This window comes from Vanessa cardui, chromosome 6, assembly GCF_905220365.1.
Source record: "Vanessa cardui chromosome 6, ilVanCard2.1, whole genome shotgun sequence".
NCBI lineage: Eukaryota > Metazoa > Arthropoda > Insecta > Lepidoptera > Nymphalidae > Vanessa > Vanessa cardui.
The window spans coordinates 11,341,922-11,365,612 of NC_061128.1; the positions used below are offsets into that span (position 1 = coordinate 11,341,922).

Below are 23,691 nucleotides of genomic sequence, written 5' to 3' on the forward strand. Positions count from 1 at the left end.
TAAAGTATTCTCAAGGTAGCTCAGGGAGGGGCGGTCAAAGTTAATCATAATCTATTCCTTGTTCCTGACATGATCTGGAAATGACAGGACGGAATATACAACATTAACTACAATAAATATATAATTTAGAGGACAGGAGCTTTAAAATTTTCTGTCGTTAGTCGGTTTTACAGTTCTTAAAGAATAGCGTTGATGATAATAAATAAATTAAAAGTATTGAAACAAATGACGATGATCAAATAATATATTTGAAGAATGTGTTAAAAATACTTCTTTATGCTGTAATTATATATTTAATAAACTCATATTTTGTTAGTGTATCCGATTTCATAATTTTTTTTTATTTTTTTAAATAAAATTGATTTTAGAACGTCATTGGTATGGCTGTAAAAAGAATGCAAGATGTTTTCCCGCGTAAACGGATTATTAAAAAAAAAGATAATCGCACATGGAAAGACGATTGGAGATTTTTGTTAATTTGATTTTTAACTTCATATAAAAAAAATATACAGTATCTGTAAATATTTATTTTGCTGGCGTTTACATTACATGTAACTTATTTTGTGTGTTTTCCAATCTTACATACCTTACCTAACGATAATTAGCACATCTGTTATAACTTCCATCACATCTGTTCCGACGAGACATAAGAAAATATGAAATATGAGTCAGAATTATTTCGTACTCTTGAGAAAACGGTTTCTTTCATATTTAAGTATCATTAACAACATAAGATGAATTGTTATATACTTTTATTTATTACATTCGTTAATAAAATTCAATGTTTCTTTAATATCGAAGCGTTGGCCTCCAAAAATCTACGGCGACTTCCAAAAGATTTTCCTGAAGCCTTGGTGGTTATAGCTGCTGGATTACCAACGAAAAGCTTGACTGTTGTTAGAGGAAATACTACTGACTTACGGTAATATAACAGATGATAGTCGGAAAACAGTAACTATTAGCTAACTACTGAGTTTCTTTTCGGTTCTTCTTTATTTCTTGCTGATTAACATTGCAAGAAATTGAATCTTGTAAAATAAAATTTTCAATATTCTTGTTAGAACCCACTTGTAATGGATCAGGACTCTAGCCCAGCAAGCCCTGATCGTCCGATGGCAGGAGGATCTGGGGTCACCCACAGCAGGCCTGGCGACAGTGGAGGCGATCCGTCCCCACTTGAGTCGCTGGGTTGAAAGGAAGCACGGCACACTGTTGTACAGAATGACGCAGGTACTTACCGGGCACGGATGCTTCGGTAAGTACCTGCATGCGATAGCGCGGCGGGAGGAGACACCCTCCTGCCACGAGTGTGGTGCGCCAGTGGACACGGCGTACCACACCCTGTACGAGTGTGCTGCGTGGGGGTCCCAGAGGCACACCCTTACGGCGACTATGGGTGGAGACCTCTCGCTACTGAGCGTTATCAACGCCATGCTCAGTAGCGAGATGTGCTGGTCAGAGATGCGCTCCTTCTGCGAAAGTGTCATGTCGCAGAAGGAAGCCGCGGAGCGGGAGCGGGAAAATAATGCCGCCGCTGACTCGCTCCGCAGAAGACGACCGGGGAGGAGGAAAAGGCGCTACGCGCTCCTTCTCCCCCCGCCTCAATAGGCGCCGCAGGGACCAGGGGGCGTCCCAGTACCCCGGGAATTCCCCCTAGGAGTTGGAGGCCCGCATAGGCGGGCCGACCGTCATGCGTAAGCGATCCCGTGGCGTCCGCCGAAAGACGGAGAGGGTACCGCTGGTTTTTTAGTGGGTAAACCTGGCGTACTTGGGCGCACTAGTCGTTCAGGGCTCCGGGCAGTACCACCCCCCCCCCAACATCCATCACGTGGGGAAAGCGCGTAAAGCGTTTTTCCAGCGAGAAAAAAAAAGAACCCACTTGTAATAAGTTTGTTTTTGTTTTGATTTTATAATAATTTTATTACGATTTGTTTGTTTGTAAGATTTTAAATTAACATGGTTATTTTTATTATTACACTTATTAACTGCGGGATATTTACCATGTCTTTTTATTTTTATCCGTTGGAGCTCGATATTTCAATAAGACATTTGTAGATAATGTCGTAATAATTAGTTTGTTGTTGTTTAGTAAGTAAAGAACAACAACCCAATTATCCCTTGCTACTATAAAAACTATTGTAATTTGTAATGTAGTCTGTTAAAAATTAAATCTCTTGTTAATAAACATTAATAAATAAATCACACAACTCAATAAAAGATACATTAATATAATTGTACTTCATTGATATACTCTGTAAATAAAGTGGCGGGAAGGAGGAACTAGACGGAAAGGATTTTCTCACCGTTTTTTTTCGATGGAATCTACTTTCAATCTCAGATTTAAATTTAATTAAATACTGTAACATGACCTTTTAAAAGTGCTTCTATAATTTCAATTGATTTATATTTTATGATAAATATATTTTTAACTTAAATGTATTATAAATTAACATATTTTGAATCCTGAAAGTTTGTGATGGTGGATGTTGGTTTCTTTTTCCATTAAAATTGGTTATGCATCAGAATAACACATAGGCTAAAATTTATAATGACTTAATGTAATTTAGTCATTACATAACGATACATATCAAGTGCGGAGCCGAGGCGGGTCGCTAGTCATTTATAAATTTAAATCGAGAAAACAAAATTGAAGTAAACGGTTTTAAAATAAAAAAAAAAACAAAAAAATTACCTTCTTATTTTTTTTAAATTTCCATTTTAATTGTTTCATATTCCACTGATATTATCAGAATGAAGTTAAACAGCTTAAACGATTTAGTACAAATATATTTTTACCTATATCTAGCATTCACTTTATAGCATTCACTTTATAGCCATTACTTTACTAAACTTTACATTATTTGAATACTGTAATGAATATTTTTTTAGGTCTGAGGATATTTATGCAATACTTCATATATTGTGTAATAATAACATACAAGTAATCAACTTGGATTTGAAGACAGCGGAGAGCAAGGACGGAGTAAGTTTTGCTGTTAATAAGGAGAAATAATATCATATAATTAATATCAATAAAGATATTAATGTACGTAAATCGACCACTAGTCTTATTTCTGATTGAATTTCTCTAAAATTGGTCGATCTCGTAAAATAAACATTGGACAACATCACATACATTACTATGATTCCAATGTAAGTATCTAAAGCACTTGTGTTATGGAAAATCAGAAGTAACGACGATACCACCCAGACCCAAGACAACATAGAAATCTAATAATTTTTCTAAATCGACTCGGCCGGGAATCGAACCTGGGACCTTGGAGTGGCGTACCCATGAAAACCGCTGTACAAACTACTTGAACCACGGAAGTCTTCAAAAACTAACCAATTATGCAGAATTTATTACAAAGGAAGCGTGTTTGTGGAAACAGGTGTATTCTCAATGCCCTCGCCTTCATAGCCGATAGGACGGCGATTTGATAGAAGAGCAATCAAGCGTAGGACCTTTTCGTATTTTCCGAGGCACGGGACTGTAAAACCACCGCGATTGCGACTGAGATCTTCTGAACAGACAAACACCTAACTTCTTTTGTTTCAAACTGGAATACGAATCCGTTATCTCGGAATTTATAGCTGTTAAATTAATGACGAGTTGGACGTTATATAACTAAGACTTAACATAGATGTTTGTGGTTGAACAGGAGTTGTGATTAGTAGTAATTAAGAGATATTACTTTGACAGAATGTCATATAGCCTAATGTATACCTGTGCGTAATGCAATATATACAAAAAGAGAAAATAAGGCAGACCATGGAGTATAGCTGGCAACATTTGGAGGAGACTTTTACCGCGAACGGCAGCCTTTCCGTAGAATAGAAAAAAAAAATTAGAATAAATAAATATACTAACATATTTATTAATACAAACTAATAATGGGAATAAAGCTTTATTATCATTATAATGTAATATTGACTATATTACATTACACACATATACCTATCGGTCAAGTAGTTTTAAAGTAAATTGTGAAATAAATTGGAATAAGTTCTATACACAAATTGTCTATGAACGTATTCTTGTATTAATATTTATCGTTGTTTCGTGAACGATTTATTTTGATATTAAGTAATGTAAATATATTCAGTATTTCAGATACCTTAAAAAAGGCCTCGATACATCCGAGGAAAGGTCGAGTCTGATCCTTTGTGAACCAGAGGAATGCGAGGATATACTCTATGAGGTAAATTATTCAATAACTAAATATTTTTCAAATACCAATATGTCGACATTTTATTATTTATTAAGTGTTTTGCAGACAACTGAGGCGAGACAGCCCAGTGGTTAGAATACGTGCATCTTAACCGATGATTGCGGGTTCAAACCAAGGCAAGCACTGCTGAATTTTCATGTCCTTGATTTGTTTATATTTAATCTCGTTCACGGCGGTGAAAAGAAAACATCGTGAGGAAACCTGCATGTGTCAAATTTCATAGAAATTCTGCCACATGTGGCTATGTGGTATTCCACTAAACCGTGTTGGAACAGCGTAGTGGAACATGTTCTAAACCTTCTCCTCAAAAAGGGAGAGGAGGCCTTAGCCCAGTAGTGGGAAATTTACAGGCTGTTGTTGTTGTTGCAGATAACAATCAATAATTATATCCATCGTTCAATATTATATATATTCTTTTGGCCACGTGGTGAAGTCAGTAAGCTCTTCCTTTCTGGTATTAAGGAGGCTATTCGAGTTGCTGTGATCACCAACCCGAGACCGAGCGTGTGAGTATTTTTAACATGTTTTTAATACGGTATCAATAATAGGTAGGAAAAATATGAAAACTCACAGTACCCTATTGGCATATACTTGGTACTTGGTAGGACATTGTGAAAGCCCTTCTGGGGTAGGTAGTATCCACTCATCATACTGCATTCTACGCCAAGTTTTGGTTTAGACGGTGAATGAGTCAGTGTCTTACATGTACAAGGGAAATAATATCTTACTGTTCAAGGTCAGTGGCTCACCGAAGACTTAAGAAATGGAGGTGGTGAACACTCTTTAGCAGGCCCATTTGGCCGTCCGTCGACCTTTGCTATAAAATAGGCCGTATATGTTTTAGTTTCAAAGATTAATAAATGTAAAATAACATCGGCAACTCAAAAGTCAAAAATCTTTATTCAATATGTTGTTACTCTTGCTTATTCATTGTTAAAAAAAATCTTACAACTATGCTATTTGACCTTTACTCGTATCGAGAATTTACAAACTAGGACAAGACTCACGTAACGTCAGACTTCGTATCCTGTTGTTACGAACTTGAATTCCCCAAAAACACCTTTATATATATTATACATGATAAACACTGAAACAATTGCCAAAAGTAGCAAAAACCTGCATTCATAAATTTAATTGATAAATATACATCCATCCCTTTCATTCGTATACAATGATAACAAAAAAGAAAGGAGACGTAAAATCATTTAGTATACGACCGATAAATCAATACAGTTAACCACATCGTAAATCAGCTCGGACGCTATACTAAATTATAATGAATCTATCATTAAGCCGTAATAATATTAACGAATCGCGAAATAATTAAGGTAATAACCCCAATACGGCAACGCATTTATCTAATAAGTTATAATATTGTTCGTCTTTGCTTACGATATATGTATCAGAAAAAAATGCCTCCAACGAAATACATCGAGAAAAAACATACATTTATGCAGCGTATATAGAAAATATTAGATAGTGCGTTGTATACGGGTTGATTGATATTTTTAGTGATGATTTATTATAAAATTTTGCTTAAAGTGCGCATTTTAGATTTGTAGTTATCTTTGTGCTGGCTTAGGTTTCAATCAAACATTGACTATCGCAGTTTGGTATCATGGAAATTATTTAATTGCTTAAATTTATCAATCAGCCTATCATAGTACAAAGCTGGACACAAGCCATTCTTTTTTTTATGGTATAGGTTGGCGGACGAGCATATGGGCCACCTGATGGTAAGTGGTCACCATCACACATAGACAATGACGCTGTAAGAAATATTAACTATACCTTACATTTACAATGTGCCACCAGCCTTGGGAACTAAGATGTTATGTCCCTAATGCCTGTATTTACACTGACTCACCCTTCAAACCGGAACACAAGTATACTGAGTACTGTTATTCTCTTATTTGGTTTTTATCACTCGGCCAGAATTATCGGTCCATCAGGTAAAATAACCTAAGCAACGTTTGCTGATTTTCAGTCTTCGCTTTAAGACTTTGTTTCTATAGCCGTACATGATGATGCAAATAGTGGCTACCCTACCACGACTACCACGTACTAGTAATTTTGTAAACTTGATATAATTATATCTTTCGACCTGTAGCTTTGTTCTTTAATAAAGAAGTTAATGCAATCATGAGGTCGAGTCGAAGCCACTTATTCCAATTTTTGATTCGCCTTTTTCCTATGCTCCTTTTACTTTGAAATCTCCCATAAAAACATTGTAGTTTGTCTTCGAGACGTCGTATCTTCTCGCAAGGATTCCGTCATGTCGTCACAGAATAATTGTATTATAGGATCAATACATATTTTGGTGTTGTAGAAAATACAACACCAAAATAATGGTCTCCATCGTAATTTTCATGCAACACCAATAATTTGTAAACAAATATACACTTCTATATAGTCGATGGTAATAAAATAGCAACATGTGTTTACATTTACACTTAAATATAAAACATTGGTCGCTGTGCATTTAGCATAGCTTTGAAAAACCGCTGAAAAAAAAAAAATAAGATCAAAACATGGTTAATTCTTGTAGTACGCGTCGGATTAAATGATTTTATGAGTCAACAACAATAATGTCGTTTTGGAAGCGAAAAAGAGAGATAATATTAAATATGTTTGCATGTATGTTTGTGCTTATGTAATAATAATGTTTTTTTTATTCATTCATGCGTTTATTTTAAAATCATCTAAACACACTTTTGGCGCTCCTTTACCGTATAAACTATAAATTTGCGAAATTTCGTAGTCAATAAAGAAGGAATCTTTATTAATTTTTGTAAAAATAGGTACAAATTATGTATGTGCTTCACGTATTAATTTTGTAGACAACATTCAGCCAGAACTTGCAAGTTCTACTAGTTGTAAAAACATCGACCAATTGTTTTTAAAAATGGAATATAAAATAAATTACAAATCTATTCGAAAGCGCACCGAAAAAAAATTGAAAATATAATAAAATTACAGTTTTTATTCCATCTCTTTTATTGAGTTATTAAAGTCCTATACTGGAAAAAAAAAACAATTGTGATCCAAAATGTATATAATTTTCTAATATTACAACATTTTAAATTCCCTCCAAGTATGCACCGGCTTGATTATCGTACCATCTTGCCAGTATTTCAGAAATTACATTTTCTCCCCGTTCGGAAAGACCCAATACAAAGCTGCCGACTCTCACGTACATTGTAATTCGATTGAACGAAACGCCGATTGTGAATTGGCCAAAACATATTTTTTAGTGCTTCGCTTTCAGTATTTTCTTTGGGAAATGTATTTGTTTTGTGGTCAATTTTAGTTCTTCAAATAATATACTTATCCCCTTATAAATTTATTACATCATCTAAAAAATATTTTTTCTTAACATGAAATTAAAAAAAAAAATACTTCATGTAATATTAAGAACCATTTGAAAACATTTATTTTAAATTATACATCGTATATACACACGTACAGATTTCGATTATACTACAACCAGGCGACGCCAGACAAGCTTAACCACTTGACCCTCGTCAACTGGTGGTCAGGTCGCCTCTACAAATCCCCCGCCTTACCACCCGCTGATAAGGTCTATCAGGACTTCAAGGGCAGAATCTTCAATGTGCCCGTATTGCATGTAAGTTGTTTTCATCTCACACTTGAAATGTTCAAAATTGACGTACTTTTATTATCCTTTAAATGTTATAATAATTATTATTTAAAGTCGCACATATTACTATTTGGTTCTGCGTTGAGTTTTGAGTTTGTACTTATTGAATAACTCTACTCTTACCTAATTACCTTCAGTTCAATTTAGTTTCGAAAATGAACTGTCAAAGTTTCCTTAATTAACAATTATCACGGTCTTAGTTGGACTGAATGAAAACGAACATTTGATAATCTTGCTTGTCTAATGATTTTATTTTGTAATTATGTAATTCATAGTATCATATTTTTTTTCCAAAATGTGACTTTCAATAATGCAAAGAAGAGAAGAGTTGAGTTCTAAAATGTGAGAAAAATTTCATTTGTTACAACCATATATAAAAATGCTATCTTATTCTTTCGAATGTCAAATCTCTGATAACAGAAAGAGATCGCGCTTGTTCTGTTCATTCGCTATACAAATTGATTTCCCATAGTATTAAGGTCATTTAGTTACGTTTAATAATAGGATGTTTATTGGTTAGGCACCTCCTTGGCACTTTGTGGTTTACAAGAACGATTCGACTGTCAATGTGACCGGTGGTCGAGACGACAAATTACTATCACTATTGTCCAAGAAATTAAACTTTAAGTAAGTACAGCACATTTCAATTATACTCCTAGCAGATCTGATTACAAAACAGATTAGATAACAGATAATTTGGAATGTTCATTTCATTTCCATAAAACTAGATTCCATCTGTAACCTTTAAAACGTGAAGAATGTGTTCCGGCAAAATTAAAACAAATGTTATCTATGTTTTATGTGAAGCCAGAAAGACAGAAGCTAGGAATAGAATGCGTTAAATGAATCAATTACTCTGATTATAATACATATACTTCTAAATTAGATTTATGGAATCCGATTATCTTGTGCAAGTTTTAAAGTTATATTTGAGTCAAATCACATTTCGTATTGGTATTATGGTAACTAATAATTGCAAATCTCTTTCATGTTACCAGAAAAAAAAACAACAACAAGATATTTAAAATAAATCCTAAATCTCCGAAGGCTCAATCCAAATCCATTAGCCCACTCAAAGAAACAGACAAGTATTAAAAAAGATTTCTTTTATCTTATACTCGAAACATTGGTCTTGTATTTTTTTGCGAGAAAATTAGTTTCTTTGAAGTAATTCATACTGAATATGTATGTACAAATTATTAAATGTTACCAAACAGGTACCAATACTACGATCCTCCGGAAAGGAGTCAAGGATCAAGAATCGCCGGTAACGGAACGTTTAAAGGGACCCTCGGTCTGATTTGGAAACGTGTAAGTTTTATAATAAATCAAATATCCAGATAAGTACTTTGGTATATATTTAGCGTATTATATATAAGTTTTATTATTTAAATTATATTTTGATTAATTTAAAGAAAAAAGAAAGAATATTAGTGATTAAGTAGCTAATGATCAACAAGAGCCGAGATGACTCAGTGGTTAGAATGCGCGCATTTTAATTATGATTGCGGGTTCAAACCCAGAAAGCACCACTGAGTGCTCATGAGCTTAATTTGTCTCTAATTCATCTCGTGCTCGGTGAAGGTAAACATCGTGTGGAAACTAAACATATTAATAATAATTTTAACGAAATTCAGCCACATGTGTATTCACCAACGCGCATAGGAGCAACAAGGTGGAATACGTTCCAATCCTTCTCCTCAAACGGAGAGGAGGCTTTAGCTCAGAAGTGGGAAATCTACAAGCTGTTAGATGCAAGATGATGTTTGATTGACGAATATTTTTGAATACACTCTGAATATAAATATTTTATCAAAAAATTATTATCAAGATATGGTAAAAATTGCAATTGCTTTCTTTTAATTTAATTTAATTTCTATTTACCAGAAAGCGGATTTCTTCATCGGTGACGTAACGATGACTTGGGAAAGGTTACAAGCAGTGGAATTCTCATTTTTAACTCTGGCCGACTCTGGTGCCTTCTTAACTCATGCTCCAGATAAATTGAGTGAAACTTTAGCAATAATCAGGCCTTTTAGATGGGAGGTAATGTATTACTTTTTTTGGAGTAAGTCAAGATAATTAAATATATGAAAAGAGAATTTATCAATTAACTATTGCGATGAATTAATAGCTATTGAATTTTTCGTAATTTTTATAATTTTTAGTCTTTAAATTACTAAATAAAAGTAATAAATCGATTCCAAAGAATACGTAAATCACTTTGGCATATTATTATTTTTGATATGGAGTGGGAATGGCCACGAATATATATTTTAATGTAGGTCAATGTAAGAAGAGTACATTCATTTACATAAAAACTAAGCTTTCGTTAATAGGACCGCTTGTAATGATAGCATGAATGCCAAATGCCTCTTGATGAAAAGCAATTATCGCACCTGTTGGCAAACAAGGATATAAGATTAGATCAGTGTTGATATATTCTTTATTAGAAATATTAATAGCATTGTATTAACTGATATTCATAGAACATATATTTGCAAGTGGTATTCATCTTAATAGGTAATGCATTTAGTTTTAAGTTGTATTAAAATTGTATACCTTTGTACGTGTTGATGTATTTACCACTGGTGAATCTTAAATAAATGAATAAAAAAAAGAACGAATTGTTCAAGGTATGGCTACTAGTTGGCGCCACCCTACTCGTGACGGGACCAGCTTTGTGGGTTGTGATCGCGGCTCCGACATTATGGCAGCGTCGCAAGCGAAACCAGCTGGGCCTGTTGAATAATTGCTGCTGGTTCACCACTTCATTATTCTTAAGACAATGTTCGTACACGTGGTTTATAAAGTAAAGGCAAACATTTGAAGCGTATTATAAAGCGGCGACATAATAACCTTACAAACAAACTGTTCAATAATTCATTTGCATAGTAGATGTACTAGAAGCCAGTGTTGACTCGTATTCGAATATTAAATCACTATTCATAGTTGTGGTGTGTTTATGGCATACAAAATTATATTAATGTGTGATAATACTATACGGAAATATAAAATTCTTATTATGAATTAATAATTAACTCTTTTTGTCTAAAACTAACAGTTACCCGAGGCATTGACATGACAGTTGAAAATATTTACCGATTAACTTCAAATATTGTGTTAATTTAACGCCTCCTTGTACAACACATTGACGTGTTTCTTTTTAAGTGTTTAACTCAAAAATGACGGACATATATACAAACTTAAAGCCCTATTTTACCCCCTGAGGTGAAGTATTTCCAAAATTCCTTTCTTAGTGGGCGTCTACTCAATAAAACGATAATACTAACCACATTTAATGGTCGTAACTATAATAGTTTAGGCACGGCGATGATGAATCAGTCAGTCAGGACATATTGTTTTATATATATACATTACGAAAATTCTTAAGCTATGAAAATTTATATTCTTATTGGAGAGCACGAACTTCTTAAGGTAGGCTAGTCACCTGCGAAAGAGATATTATGGGTATCTATTCCCTCACTTTTATAATCTGATGAGACGACAAATCCAACATGACTGGAAAGCTTTGAATCATTATTTTTTAAGGACACGCTACCGATTTCGCTACTGAAAATGAGTCTATAAGAACCCACTTAATTAAAATGTGGGGTTTATTTAAACCCTCTAAATTTGTAGCTTTAAAAGCAAACAACTAAAAATATGACAAGAGAAATAGCCATAAAAATGGTGGTAACCAGATTTGCTAGTACTGTATCCTAGAATGAAGTCAATTTTATTTACAGCTTCCTCCAAAGAACCATCTAGAACACATAAGGCACGCCTAGTTTCCATTTTCATATCGCTCGGAGCCACATACGTTATAGGAGACATGTACTCTGCGAACTTAACCAGTCTCCTAGCAAGACCAGCGAGAGAACAACCGATTGGAACATTGCAAGCTTTAGAAGAGGCCATGAGGGATAAGGGATACGAATTGGTCGTTGAGGGACATAGTTCTTCAATGGCTATCTTGCAGGTATCGTTTTGACAAGTACTAAAATACCCAACAACCAATTATGGCAAATCTATTAGGGCGTTAAAACAACAAAACTATATTGAATTTTTTGTTTGGCTTTGACTTTGAATTTGTTTATAATTATAAATCAAAATGAGACAACCTCACAAGCATTGCTCTGATCCCAATGTAAGTAGCTGAAGCACTTGTGTTATGGAAAATCAGAAGCAACGACGGTACCACAAACACCTAGACCCAAGACAACATAGAAAACTAATGATAATCTACATTGACTCGGCCGGGAATCGAACCCAGGACCTCGGAGTGGCGTACCCATCAAAACCGGTGTACACACCACTCGACCACGGAGGTAGTCAAAAATGTTTATACATATGCTCTTATGAATTTGATTTTAAATAAGGTAAATTTATAGACCTAATGTGAGTGAATATCATCAAAATCGTTTCATTCTAAGGAAAAAAAAATGAAGATCTAATTTTCTGCAATTGATTTTACCATTTGCTGCTGAATTGGACAACCTATCAATTTATGTGAAAAAAATCATATAAGCTTAACTTTGTTTTGGCTAGAACGGGACAGGGGTATATGGTCGACTCGCTCGTCTGATGAGACGTCAACGCATTCAACGCGTACGAAGTGTCGAAGTGGGTGTCCGCTTGGTGTTAACAAAACGTCGAGTGGTTATACTTGGTGGGAGGGAAACTCTGTTCTATGATACCGAGAGATTCGGTATGTAATGTAAAGTAAATAGTCGTAACAAAATTACTATTAGTAAAACTTTATGTTTGAGTTGATAATATTAATTGATAAGCTATTGTAGTAGCTGTCATGAGTAATTTATAATGTTTGTTACGCACAAATTACTTCAAAAAAATTTATAACTTACTTCTTTTGTATTATGAGCTAGTCGTGACGCGAAGGTCCAAAAAGTGCTTCACAAAAAAATCGCCTCATTTCAACCTATTTTTATCATCAATGATAATGTTATTGAGATCAATCCTGTAATGAAAATGTTCCAAAATATTACCCGTCATATACTTGTTAAGACCAAAACACTAAGTCGCGAATAAATCACTAATTGAGTCAATTTCTTTAATTAATCCGTTTAGGTTACTATACTTTCTCCATGTTGTTTAATTATCATTAGTAATAACTCCAAACGACTTGTACATACAAGAAAATTGGCAAAGAAAGAAATATTTTTGTTTTTCGATTCTTTAAAACTTACGAGTATAAATAGTTGGCGGTGTACATTGGATTTTCTTTTTATTTCTATAAATTTAGATTACAATAGCTGTATGCTGATATGCTGTATGCGTGATTCTGTATAATATCGATCGGAATCAAAACTGTCAAATTAAATGGCACGTCCGTCTCGCACGCTCTACAAGTAAATTGTACGTCACTTATAACCGATATATGTCGTCATTATTTTGTAGCATTTGATCGACAGTGACGAAAAATATAACTGTAAAAATGTATCATATCCGAATATTTTAGTAGAACACACCCATACTATGGCCCAAAATTAACCTTTATTACTAAAGTATATAAAAGTGGGCGTGTAATAGGTCATTTCTTTTCAATGTTTGATGCTATCACTTTTTTTTAATAGACCTCATTAATGTTTAAGTTTTGCTTCTTAAACATTAAGCTTCGTATTTACGGAAGGGAAATCGGCAACTTCCGTGTTATCATGTTTCTGTGATTACGTATTCATTATAATTGACAGAATAATGTTTCGTAATCTTTCATGACTTAACATAGCATTGAAACCAGTTGCAAACACAGAAATCGCCAAGTATTTCGTTGGAAATGCACCGTTTTACTGAAAATTATAGCAGAAGTTCAAACATGAAATAACTTCTTAAATTTCAGGTTCCCATAACTTTCATTTAAGTGAAAAATTATATACACGATATTCGGCTGTTGCCTTGCAAATCGGTTGCCCTTATTTGGAATCATTTAATAACGTGTGAGTATCTAGAATAAATACTGTTAGAATATTACTGGTATTTTAGAATTCATTTAAAAATGCAGACGAAGCAATTTTAAAGTTAATGAGAAGCGGTCGGTTTCATCTTCTGTATTTTGGATTATTTGCTTACTAAACACTTTCAAAAGTATATAAATAGTTAGTATGTATTAATCAAACTGATATATATATAATATATTTTATCCAGGATAATGACTCTATTCGAAGCAGGTATATTAGCTAAGATGACAACAGACGAATATAAAAATCTCCCAGAACATTCTAGAAGATCTGAACCGGTTACCGAGAGCGATAAAAAGGAGAGCAGTGATGCTATGGAAAATACTCAAACTCCTCAAGTAAATGTTTTTAATGATAATATCAATAGCACAAACATTGTCTATCTGTAAAACTCTTATAACCTCAATTTTATCTTTTATTACTATGATATATGTGTATACACGTCTGGAAGATAGCATGCTCTTTTATACATCAAAACGTTACACATGCTAGTAGCTGGCATGCTAGTTTTTTTTAAGAAATTCATAAAGGACCATTTGCATTAATGCATAAATTTATTAGTATTATAGTACAAATTACGATTTGTTTCGTGTACTGATTGTTATGACAGTCACCTTGCTTCGCCGCAGGGAAAAATTAAACATCATGTTTTTCCCTGGTTATGTACTAGCACCTGACCTGACACATGCTATTAGCTTGCACGTACTAAGTCTAAATACAGTTAGAGTAAGAATACCTTTTCAAATATATTCCTTTATCAAGTCTAAAACTCTTAGTACCTTTTGAATCTCAACATCAAATCATTGCGACGCAATACGTCATTTTCGATCGGTAAAGCAAATTATCGCACATACTGAGCACACGAAAATAGATCTTAAGGCGACGAACCTTTTCTTACCCCGACTGTTTTCTGTTTTCTGACAAAGGAATAAGTCGTTTTTATTATATTATCTATTAGTTAAATTAAAATATCAAATTTGTAATTTAAGATAATTTGCTTGTTAAAAAGCTTTAAACTTTAAGGGTTTTGATTACAAAGATTGGTTACAATAGTCTAGGTGTTTTCGTTCTTTATCCATTGTGAGTGAAAATGTATGTTTTATGTTTTTAGTTTTCAATTTAATCTTAACAAAAATAATTTCCATAATTATTATTAAGATTAGTTTACGAAGGGTTATTGTGATATGAGGAGTTTGTAGTATACTGTTCTATAGTCTGTAAACCTACTGATCGTCAGAGATGCAATATAAGAAAGAGTATCGAATGGTAATGAAAACAATGTGTTTTTTAATTTATAACTACCGTATTACTTAACACTTAGCAGAGATGGCCCAGTGGTTAGAACGCGTGCATCTTAACCGATGATTGCGGGTTCAAACCCAGGCAAGCACCGCTGATTCATGTGCTTAATTTGTCTTTATAATTCATCTCGTGCTCAGTGGTGAAGGAAAACATCGTGAGGAAACCTGCATGTGACAAATTTCATAGAAATTCTGCCACATGTGTATTCCACCAACCCGCATTGGAACAGCGTGGTGGAATATGTTCCGAACGTTCTCCTTAAAGGGAGAGGAGGCCTTTAGCCCAGCAGTGGGAATTTACAGGCTGTTGTTGTTTGTTGTTTTGTTTGTATTACTTAACAAAAGTCAATAATTGTCAATTGTTATGTCTTGTAATATCTTCAAAGATTATAGACCCCCTTTTACGTTAATTATCATGTACGCGGTAAGCGTTATTATTATAGTTGTCTCCTTTTGTATAATCGATACAAAATCTTGTGTTTTAAACATTTGCGAATTTGAAAAACGAATCCTTTATACAATGTTTTATATGTTTCGTCAATTATAAATTTCAAAGTAATGTCAAAAGTTGTGTGACAACAGGATTTGAACCAGCATCCCACGGGAGCAGACCAAACTACTCTTCCAATTACGCTGTACCGGCTGAACACATGTACTCAAATGTGTTTTGGAATTTTGTTTGGCACTACATACAAAGTTAATATATGTGTATATAATTTTCGATTTTGTAATGACCTTTAAACTAACAGTATAAATTCAGGACATGCACAAACAATGTTTTCATTAATTATTCTTTTTAATAATAGTTACTACTAATATTTATTCAAGTGATTATTTTTTAATTATAAGTAAATAAAAATTAATAGTTTATTAAAAATTTAAAGGGTATGTCAAAAATCATTGATAAATAAGACATACTCAAAATAGGATATATATAAAAAAATGTACTATACCGACATACTCTATATATTTCCAATAACTAATTAAAATAAAAGTTTTTAAGTTAAAAGTTAGTCTAAATTAAAAAGCGGAATAGTTTCTTGTTGGATTATTTATTTAAGAGTGTTGAACGTGTGCATAATGTCTACTTACTGCGTTTTTTAACTACTAATTATTGATCTCTGTATAATATAAGTAAGATGTATGGAAGGAAGCTTATCTAAGCTTAGCTATTTAGTTTATATGCGTTATTGCGATTGCTTCGTAGTTCTTGTGGTTATATAATAAAGCTGTACCCGAGATCCTTGTTTTACATTCCGTGTTTGTATGATAAAAATTAAAACGGCTTAAGTTTATAATATTTAGTAGTTAGCCAAGTTTTCGGTGCGGCAGAAAGCTTTTTTTTTAAAAAATACTAAAACTTAATTTTATTAATTATTTTAATTTTCTTTTATTACAATTTTCACTTATGGCTACCTTCTTAAGACTAACTTAATATTAATTATAAAATCTAAATTGAAGCAGATGTCACCCGCCTCCCTGGGAGCTCCAGGCGGAGGTGCTCGCGGAAGTGTACCGGTTCCGGGTCGAGGCGAGGGACCGCGGCGACCGTCCGGGGTCGGCGGAGGTCGGGCGGATCAGGGCTTTAGCCCAGCAAGCCCTGATCGCCCGATGGCAGGAGGATCTGGGGTCTCCCTCGGCGGGCCTAGCGACAGTGGAGGCGATCCGTCCCCACTTGAGTCGCTGGGTCGAGAGGAAGCACGGCACACTGTCGTACAGAATGACGCAGGTACTTACCGGACACGGGTGCTTCGGTAAGTACCTGCACGGGATAGCGCGGCGGGAGGAGTCACCCTCCTGCCACGAGTGTGGTGCGCCAGTGGACACGGCGTACCACACCCTGTACGAGTGTGCTGCGTGGGGGCCCCAGAGGCACATCCTTGCGGCGACTATGGGCGGAGACCTCTCGCTGTCGAGCGTTATCAACGCCATGCTCGGTAGCGAGATGTGCTGGTCGGAGATGTGCTCCTTCTGCGAAAGTGTCATGTCGCAGAAGGAAGCAGTGGAGCGGGAGCGTGAAAAGAATGCCGCCAATGCGCTGACTCGCTCCGCAGAAGACGACCGGGGAGAAGGAAAAGGCGCTACGCGCACCTTCTCCCTCCGCCTCAATAGGCGCCGTAGGGACCAGGGGGGTCCCTGTACCCTGGGAATCCCCCCTAGCTGTTGGAGGCCCCTATAGACGGGCCGACCGTCAGGGCGTCACGGTAGCATGCGTAAGCGATCCCGTGGCGTCCGCCGTAAGACGGAGAGGGTACCGCTGGCTTTTTAGTGGGTAAACCCGGTGTGCTTGGGCGTACTCGGCGTTCAGGGCTCCGGGGAGTTCCACACCCCCCCCACTTTCCATCACGTGGGGGAAGCGCGTAAAGCATTTTTCCAGCGAGAAAAAAAAAGATGTCACCCGCCAGTTGCATTCCGCGTAAATGCCACCTGTGAGATTACATTATTGCTTTCTTAGAAGATCGACTGAGACCGCACGTTAGTTTCATTATAAATATATACATATTTTGCAAAATTTCCATGTATGGATAGTTAAGATGAAAAACATTAAGTTTTATATATAGATTTTAAATTATTTAATTAAATTTCGATGTTCAATTAAACGTGAAAATGTATAAATAACGCGTAATTATATCAAGAGATTCTTATTTCTAAATATTTATTACTACTAAAAGGATGTGTACAAGTAAACTCCTGACTTCGTTTACGTCGAGAACTATACTCAAGGTTTCTGGACTCTAGAAGAGACCACTTTTTTAACAATAAAAGCGCCTTTGTATATCTTATCTCACAGATATAGCTTACAATGAAGAGTACGTGGTCATTATATAGATACACAATTTTATATACGTACTCTCAATGTGATAATAGAAAGTGTGGATTTGTTGTTGCAGCCTGATTGAACTCAAGATAATTGCTGCTTCGAATATACCATATACAACATAGATATTTTAAATATTTTTGTTTACCGTGCTGTGATATCGAATTGGGCCACTGTCCTGTAATGATATGTATGCAGCTTGGCATTATAAATAAATAAATAAATTTGTTTTCTTGGACAAGTTTCCATCAAAATTTTTTGATGAAGCTATGTCTAACAGAGAATGACCTAAGCACCACTGAATTTCCAAACGCATAATTCGTTTTATATAGTCCATACACCTCGTCCTTAACAGCTAAGGTACACATCGTGAGGAATTGGGTGTGTCTAATTTCAATTGAATTATATCACACGTTTATCCTCCAAACAGTATTGAGTAAACTCCAAGCCTTTCTCGTAAAGAGAAGTCGTTAGCCCGGCTGCAAGGTATTTACAGTTACTTTTACTGATTGATATGGATCTTTCATAAAACGAAATCAAAATGTATTTATGGTAAGCTATCACTGGTTTAAAATGTAGATTATATTATGGAAGCGAGCATGAAGCTTTAGTTCCTAGCACTTGTTCAAACGTTAATGCATAGTCTTTTTGTAACTGCACGGTATAAAACAAAGTCGCTTCCCGCTGTCTGTCTTTAAAATCACGTAACGGATTTTGATGCATTGTTTTTTGATTTTTTGTATACATACATGCATAATATAGTAGAGAAACGCTTATAATTTTGGAGGTTTCTAATGTGATGTTGTAAATAAACACATTTTTGCGCTTACATTGCAAATATTGTATGAACCTTACGAGATAGATCAAAACAATGGACTATAGAATTTTACGCCTTAAAAGCTGACTTTGGAAGCGATTTTAAGTGATACAGCACAACACCTTGTTCATTTAAGTACCTCAAATACATATTGAATTTAATATAGCCCTTTACAGCATGTAATTTTAATGAATATTATATTGCGGTTTGCTTTGTCTAATGATAAAAATTGTGAATGTTGTAAATAAAGATATTCTGTGGTAGATTTAGTATCAGCATTGCAACTGTGGGAAACCGGGGCCAGCCGATAGTCATGTATATGAGGCTTATTAATTTATGTATAAACATTAAATAAATTAAAATTATATATTTATTATAAATTAAAATTATAATTATTTATTTTATAAATTAAAATAAATAATTATAATTTACTACTTATTTTATAAATTAAAATTATAATAAAATTGTTATTATTAATTTACATATAATGTACGGCTTAAATATGCGAATATTTTTTATTGTTGCAGGCACAACCAGAGTCCACGATTGGCTTAGAACCAGTTTCGCTTAGAATGCTACGTGGAGCCTTTTGCCTTCTCAGCATTGGGTACTTTTTAGCAGGTTATTTTTAAATGATTGTGTTATATTTATTTTTACTATATAAACTTATTCACACATACACACACATGCACTAACTATCAATCAAACACATACAATAACTCACAAACACGCAATTTTTCAATAAAAGTATATATTATAATTAATATATATTATAAAAATATATTTTAGAGCATTTGGGTCTCCTGATGGTAAGTGGTCACCACCGCTCATAGATAATGGCGCTGTAAGAAATATTCACCATTTTTTACATGGCCAAGGCGCCACTAACCTTAGGAACTAAGATGTTAGGTCCCTTGTACCTGTCGTTATACTGGCTCATTCACCGTTTAAACCGGAACACAGCAATGAGTACTGTGGTTTAGCGGTAGAATATCTGATGAGCGAGTGGTACCTACTCAGACGGGTTGGCACAAAGCCCACCAATAAAATATAGGTAGTCCTTTTGTTACATGGATTAACTAGTATTACAGAGCAACCCTAGCCTTCAATACGGTGTTATGACATTTGATTCTATATCATAATTTATATCACATTATTATTGCATATTATGAATATAGCCGGGACTATTGAATTTACTTTATTATATACAATTATTATTGTAATTCATTGATCAGTAATTTATTAGACTGTAATCAATATTATTTTATATGGCATAACATTTAATACTGGCATGTAATACTATTTATTGTTTTAAATATGATTGAGCTGTCATTAGAAAACAATTGGAATATAGAGTGGCATTCTAACAAAAGATAGAGAGATTGGAGCATAATTGTAAAAGGATAATATTACATTGACCATCCCGAACTACTGAAATTATACTAGCTATATTAAACTTTATTACATTTTGAACCTTAAAATCTTAAGCCTATTTGTTAACTTTAAATAACGTACGTTTCAGTTAAATGAATCGAAAAAATAAATTCATATATTGAAAGATAAATAAAATATTCGAAAGCACTCACTTTAAATAACATTATCAGTTTTCGTATATTGTTTAAACATTTACTTAGTATGTTTGTGTAATTTATTTTAATAACGAAGATAAATTATTCATGGATTATATAACAGAATTTACATTTCACTTTATGTTAACAGAAATTGAATATCGAACTTTCGTCGAATAGATTTGACTTTATTCATATTAAAAATATTTTTAACCGACACCAAGAAAGGAGGTTACTAATTTGAAAATTTAAGAATGTTACGTAGATATACATATGTATATATGTACTTTATTGTTACCTTAGAGTTTATTAGTAACGGAATATGATGATCGATTTTGAAATTTGTTTTCAATTCTGTAAGTCCTAAAAATATTATTTTTCTTATTCACTGTCTGTTTTTTAATTTTGAAGTCGGTTTATATATTTTTTAAATTACGATAATTTGATATATACAAATATCAAACAAAGAAAATACTAAGACGACTATACACGACTTATTTTTTTGTCTATGGGTCGCATTAAGATCCCTACGACCAATACGTCGCTTGATATCATGACCGCGCTGTAAAACGTGTCAGGCCAGTAAAACATTATTTGTATTGAGTTGTATTAGACTTTGCTTATTAGAGCGTTCCGTCACCGACCAACCAAATATTCCTAATACTTCTCAATATATATTTTTTACAATTGATAGAACGGTATTCGTATAGACACGCGGACAGTACAATATGGGCCATCTCATGGTAGATGATCAACAATACTTAATGGCTGGTTTAAACCCTGGCAAGCACACCTGAATTTTTGTTTTTAATTCACCTCGTTTCGTGAAAAAAAAAACATCGTAAGGAAACCTGCATGTGGCTAATTTCAACGATATTTTGCTACATGGTCATCCACCAACCAGCATTGGAGTAGCGTGGTGGAATGTTCCAAACCTTTTTCTCAAAGGGACAGGAGACATTAGCCCAGCGGTGGGAAATTTATAGGCTATTGCTGTTGTTGTCGGAAGAATACTTACTGCTACTATCCCTGACGGGTTACATCGTCTTACTACCAAGGAAATTGTTCTAGTGTAGGTGTTTGATAGATCAATAGTCACTACTACCGGTATATATGGGTATGAAAGTCTGTTGACATATTCTTGTTGGCATAATAACCCATGTCTTATTTGTTACCGTACCCGACACGTTCACAGTAAGATCACCGTATAAGACGGTGTCATAGATAGACTCCTTTATGCTAATATAGCATAATAAAAATGCTATTAAACGCTTTTAATTAAAAACCAGTCCTTAGTATTCGAAAGATTTAAAATGGATTAGTGTATTGAAATAAAGTCGACAGTAATTACTATTTTGGGTATGAACATTTTTAAAAGAATTTAATTGATAGCGGAGCTTAGGCTATGCTAATTAATTTATTTCGTCATTATCACCGTATTACTTACTGTGTTGCGGTTTCAAGTGTAAGTAAACCAGTAACACAAGCTGAAGGGATACGATAACACAGTCTCCATTATTACAGATGATGAATAATTAACTAATTATATGTAAATAATAAATAATTTATATCGTTGTTAATGGAATCGCATGGAAATTTCTTATATGCAGAATAATTATATTATTTTCATTAGGACAACCAACAGTAGATATAATATCACATACATAATAAAAACATAAATTACATTTCAAAATTATCTAAACAAATAAGATTTTAAATTAACATGGTTATTTTTATTACTAAAGTTATTAATTTCGGGATATTTACCATGTTTTTTATTATTATTCGGTGGAGCTCGATATTTCGACATTATCTACGAATATCTTTTATACATTCGTATAAAAATAAAAATAAAAAAACATGGTAAATATCCCGAAATTAAAAACTATTAAAACATAAACATAACAATTAAAAATAAGAAGTGCAATACATTTAAAAAACTATTATAGTATATAATTAATAATAATTAATAAAACCAATAAAATAAACCATATAATTAGAATTAAGTACTAATAAAATAATAGTACAAGTAAGTATTAAGTAGCATCTTATCTTATGCGGGATACACATTCGTGCCAGATCACGCGTTTTACGAATATTTACGTCATATTATGTTTGGAAAGGTGTTTTTTTCAAATAGTTTAGCGACTAGCGTTATCATAAATGCGTCGGTGGCTGCAGAGTAAAACCAGTAGCGACGTTTTTTTATACAGATTTTATTTTAGTAAGTTAATCCTCACAACGTCAGGGATAGAAAAGTGAATAATTCACCGAATATGTAAGCATGTTTTTACTAGGACTTGGTGGGAAAAAATCGATGTGAATTTACACTGTGTTTTACGAAAAAGTCTGGAGTCCACTTTAGATTATTAAGAGAACATTAAACTTTCATGCTATTACTGTCGTAAGCCAGATATTTATCCACTTTCAAGGGATATTCTTGTTTCTTTCGCCGTTTCTTCTCAGGTCAGGGTGTTTCCTTTTCCGAACCAATGGTAGTGATTAATTTGACTATCAATAAGTAAGTGTAATGATTCTATATTCAAAAAAGGAATTTGAATTTATATATATTCCATTTTTGAAACATAATTTTATATTTATTATTTTGTTGTTTTTATTCTTTGTTCATTCATAGATTAAAAATAAAATTATAGATTTACAATTTTAGTATAATTATAATATAATATATAAAACATAAATAATAAAATATGAAACGAAATAATTTCATTTTATTTTTAATTGCAGCAGTCGTCCTGGTAACAGAAATACAAGTACATCGTAAGAAGGAGAAGATAAAAACAGTGGAGCCGTTTCAGACGGCACCGACTAAACGGAAGTCAGCGAGAGTTCGTGTGAAACAGCGTTTCGAAAGGATTTTTAGGAACATATACGTATATCTTGATAAGGCCTTAAGACACGATGGTAGAGAATATCAAGCCTGATTTATTCAAATAATTATCGTGTGTTATATTTACTACACAAATAAATAGAGTAGTACGTTGAAAAAACATATCTTAGAATAGTAGTAGAAGCCTCATTCAAAAGTATATACACCTCGACTTATTGCTTAAAGTTTATCCTTAATTAAATTACTTATGTAGCCAGATGCTTTTTTTTGTATCGAACCTTATATACACACTTACACAAAAAACAGGAGGTGCAATTCACTGAGGGTTCCGTACTAGGTAGGTACTTATACAAACAAGTACTGTAGGACAGATTTTTGGACTACTATACTTGTACCATAATTATGTAGTATCTTATATGTTTTGATTTCCTTTGCAAATGTAGGGGAAATAATATAGTAGGATTTTGG

The 23,691-nt window shown here is 33.8% G+C and overlaps 1 protein-coding gene across 1 annotated transcript; it reads left to right on the top strand.

Annotated features, from left to right (window-relative positions):
- The first annotated feature begins 734 nt into the window (after positions 1 to 734).
- On the top strand, positions 735 to 23,353 carry LOC124530494 (ionotropic receptor 40a). Its single transcript, XM_047104679.1, has 15 exons — positions 735 to 922; positions 2,890 to 2,983; positions 4,107 to 4,202; positions 4,602 to 4,738; positions 7,701 to 7,860; positions 8,414 to 8,520; positions 9,111 to 9,204; positions 9,781 to 9,939; positions 10,530 to 10,683; positions 11,643 to 11,875; positions 12,445 to 12,604; positions 13,754 to 13,850; positions 14,059 to 14,209; positions 19,335 to 19,428; positions 23,121 to 23,353. The coding sequence occupies exons 1-15, from the start codon at positions 735 to 737 to the stop codon at positions 23,315 to 23,317; spliced, it is 2,121 nt and encodes a 706-aa protein (XP_046960635.1). The 3' UTR covers positions 23,318 to 23,353.
- Positions 23,354 to 23,691: the final 338 nt, after the last annotated feature.

What these genes read in the sequence shown, in the direction of transcription:
- LOC124530494 (XM_047104679.1), top strand. Translation starts at nt 735, where the DNA reads ATGAATTGTTATATACTTTTATTTATTACATTCGTTAATAAAATTCAA. An exon ending in TCAGGCCTTTTAGATGGGAG is followed by an intron (nt 9,940 to 10,529) that starts GTAATGTATTAC and finishes GAATTGTTCAAG; the next exon opens with GTATGGCTACTAGTTGGCGC. An exon ending in TTCATTATTCTTAAGACAAT is followed by an intron (nt 10,684 to 11,642) that starts GTTCGTACACGT and finishes TTTTATTTACAG; the next exon opens with CTTCCTCCAAAGAACCATCT.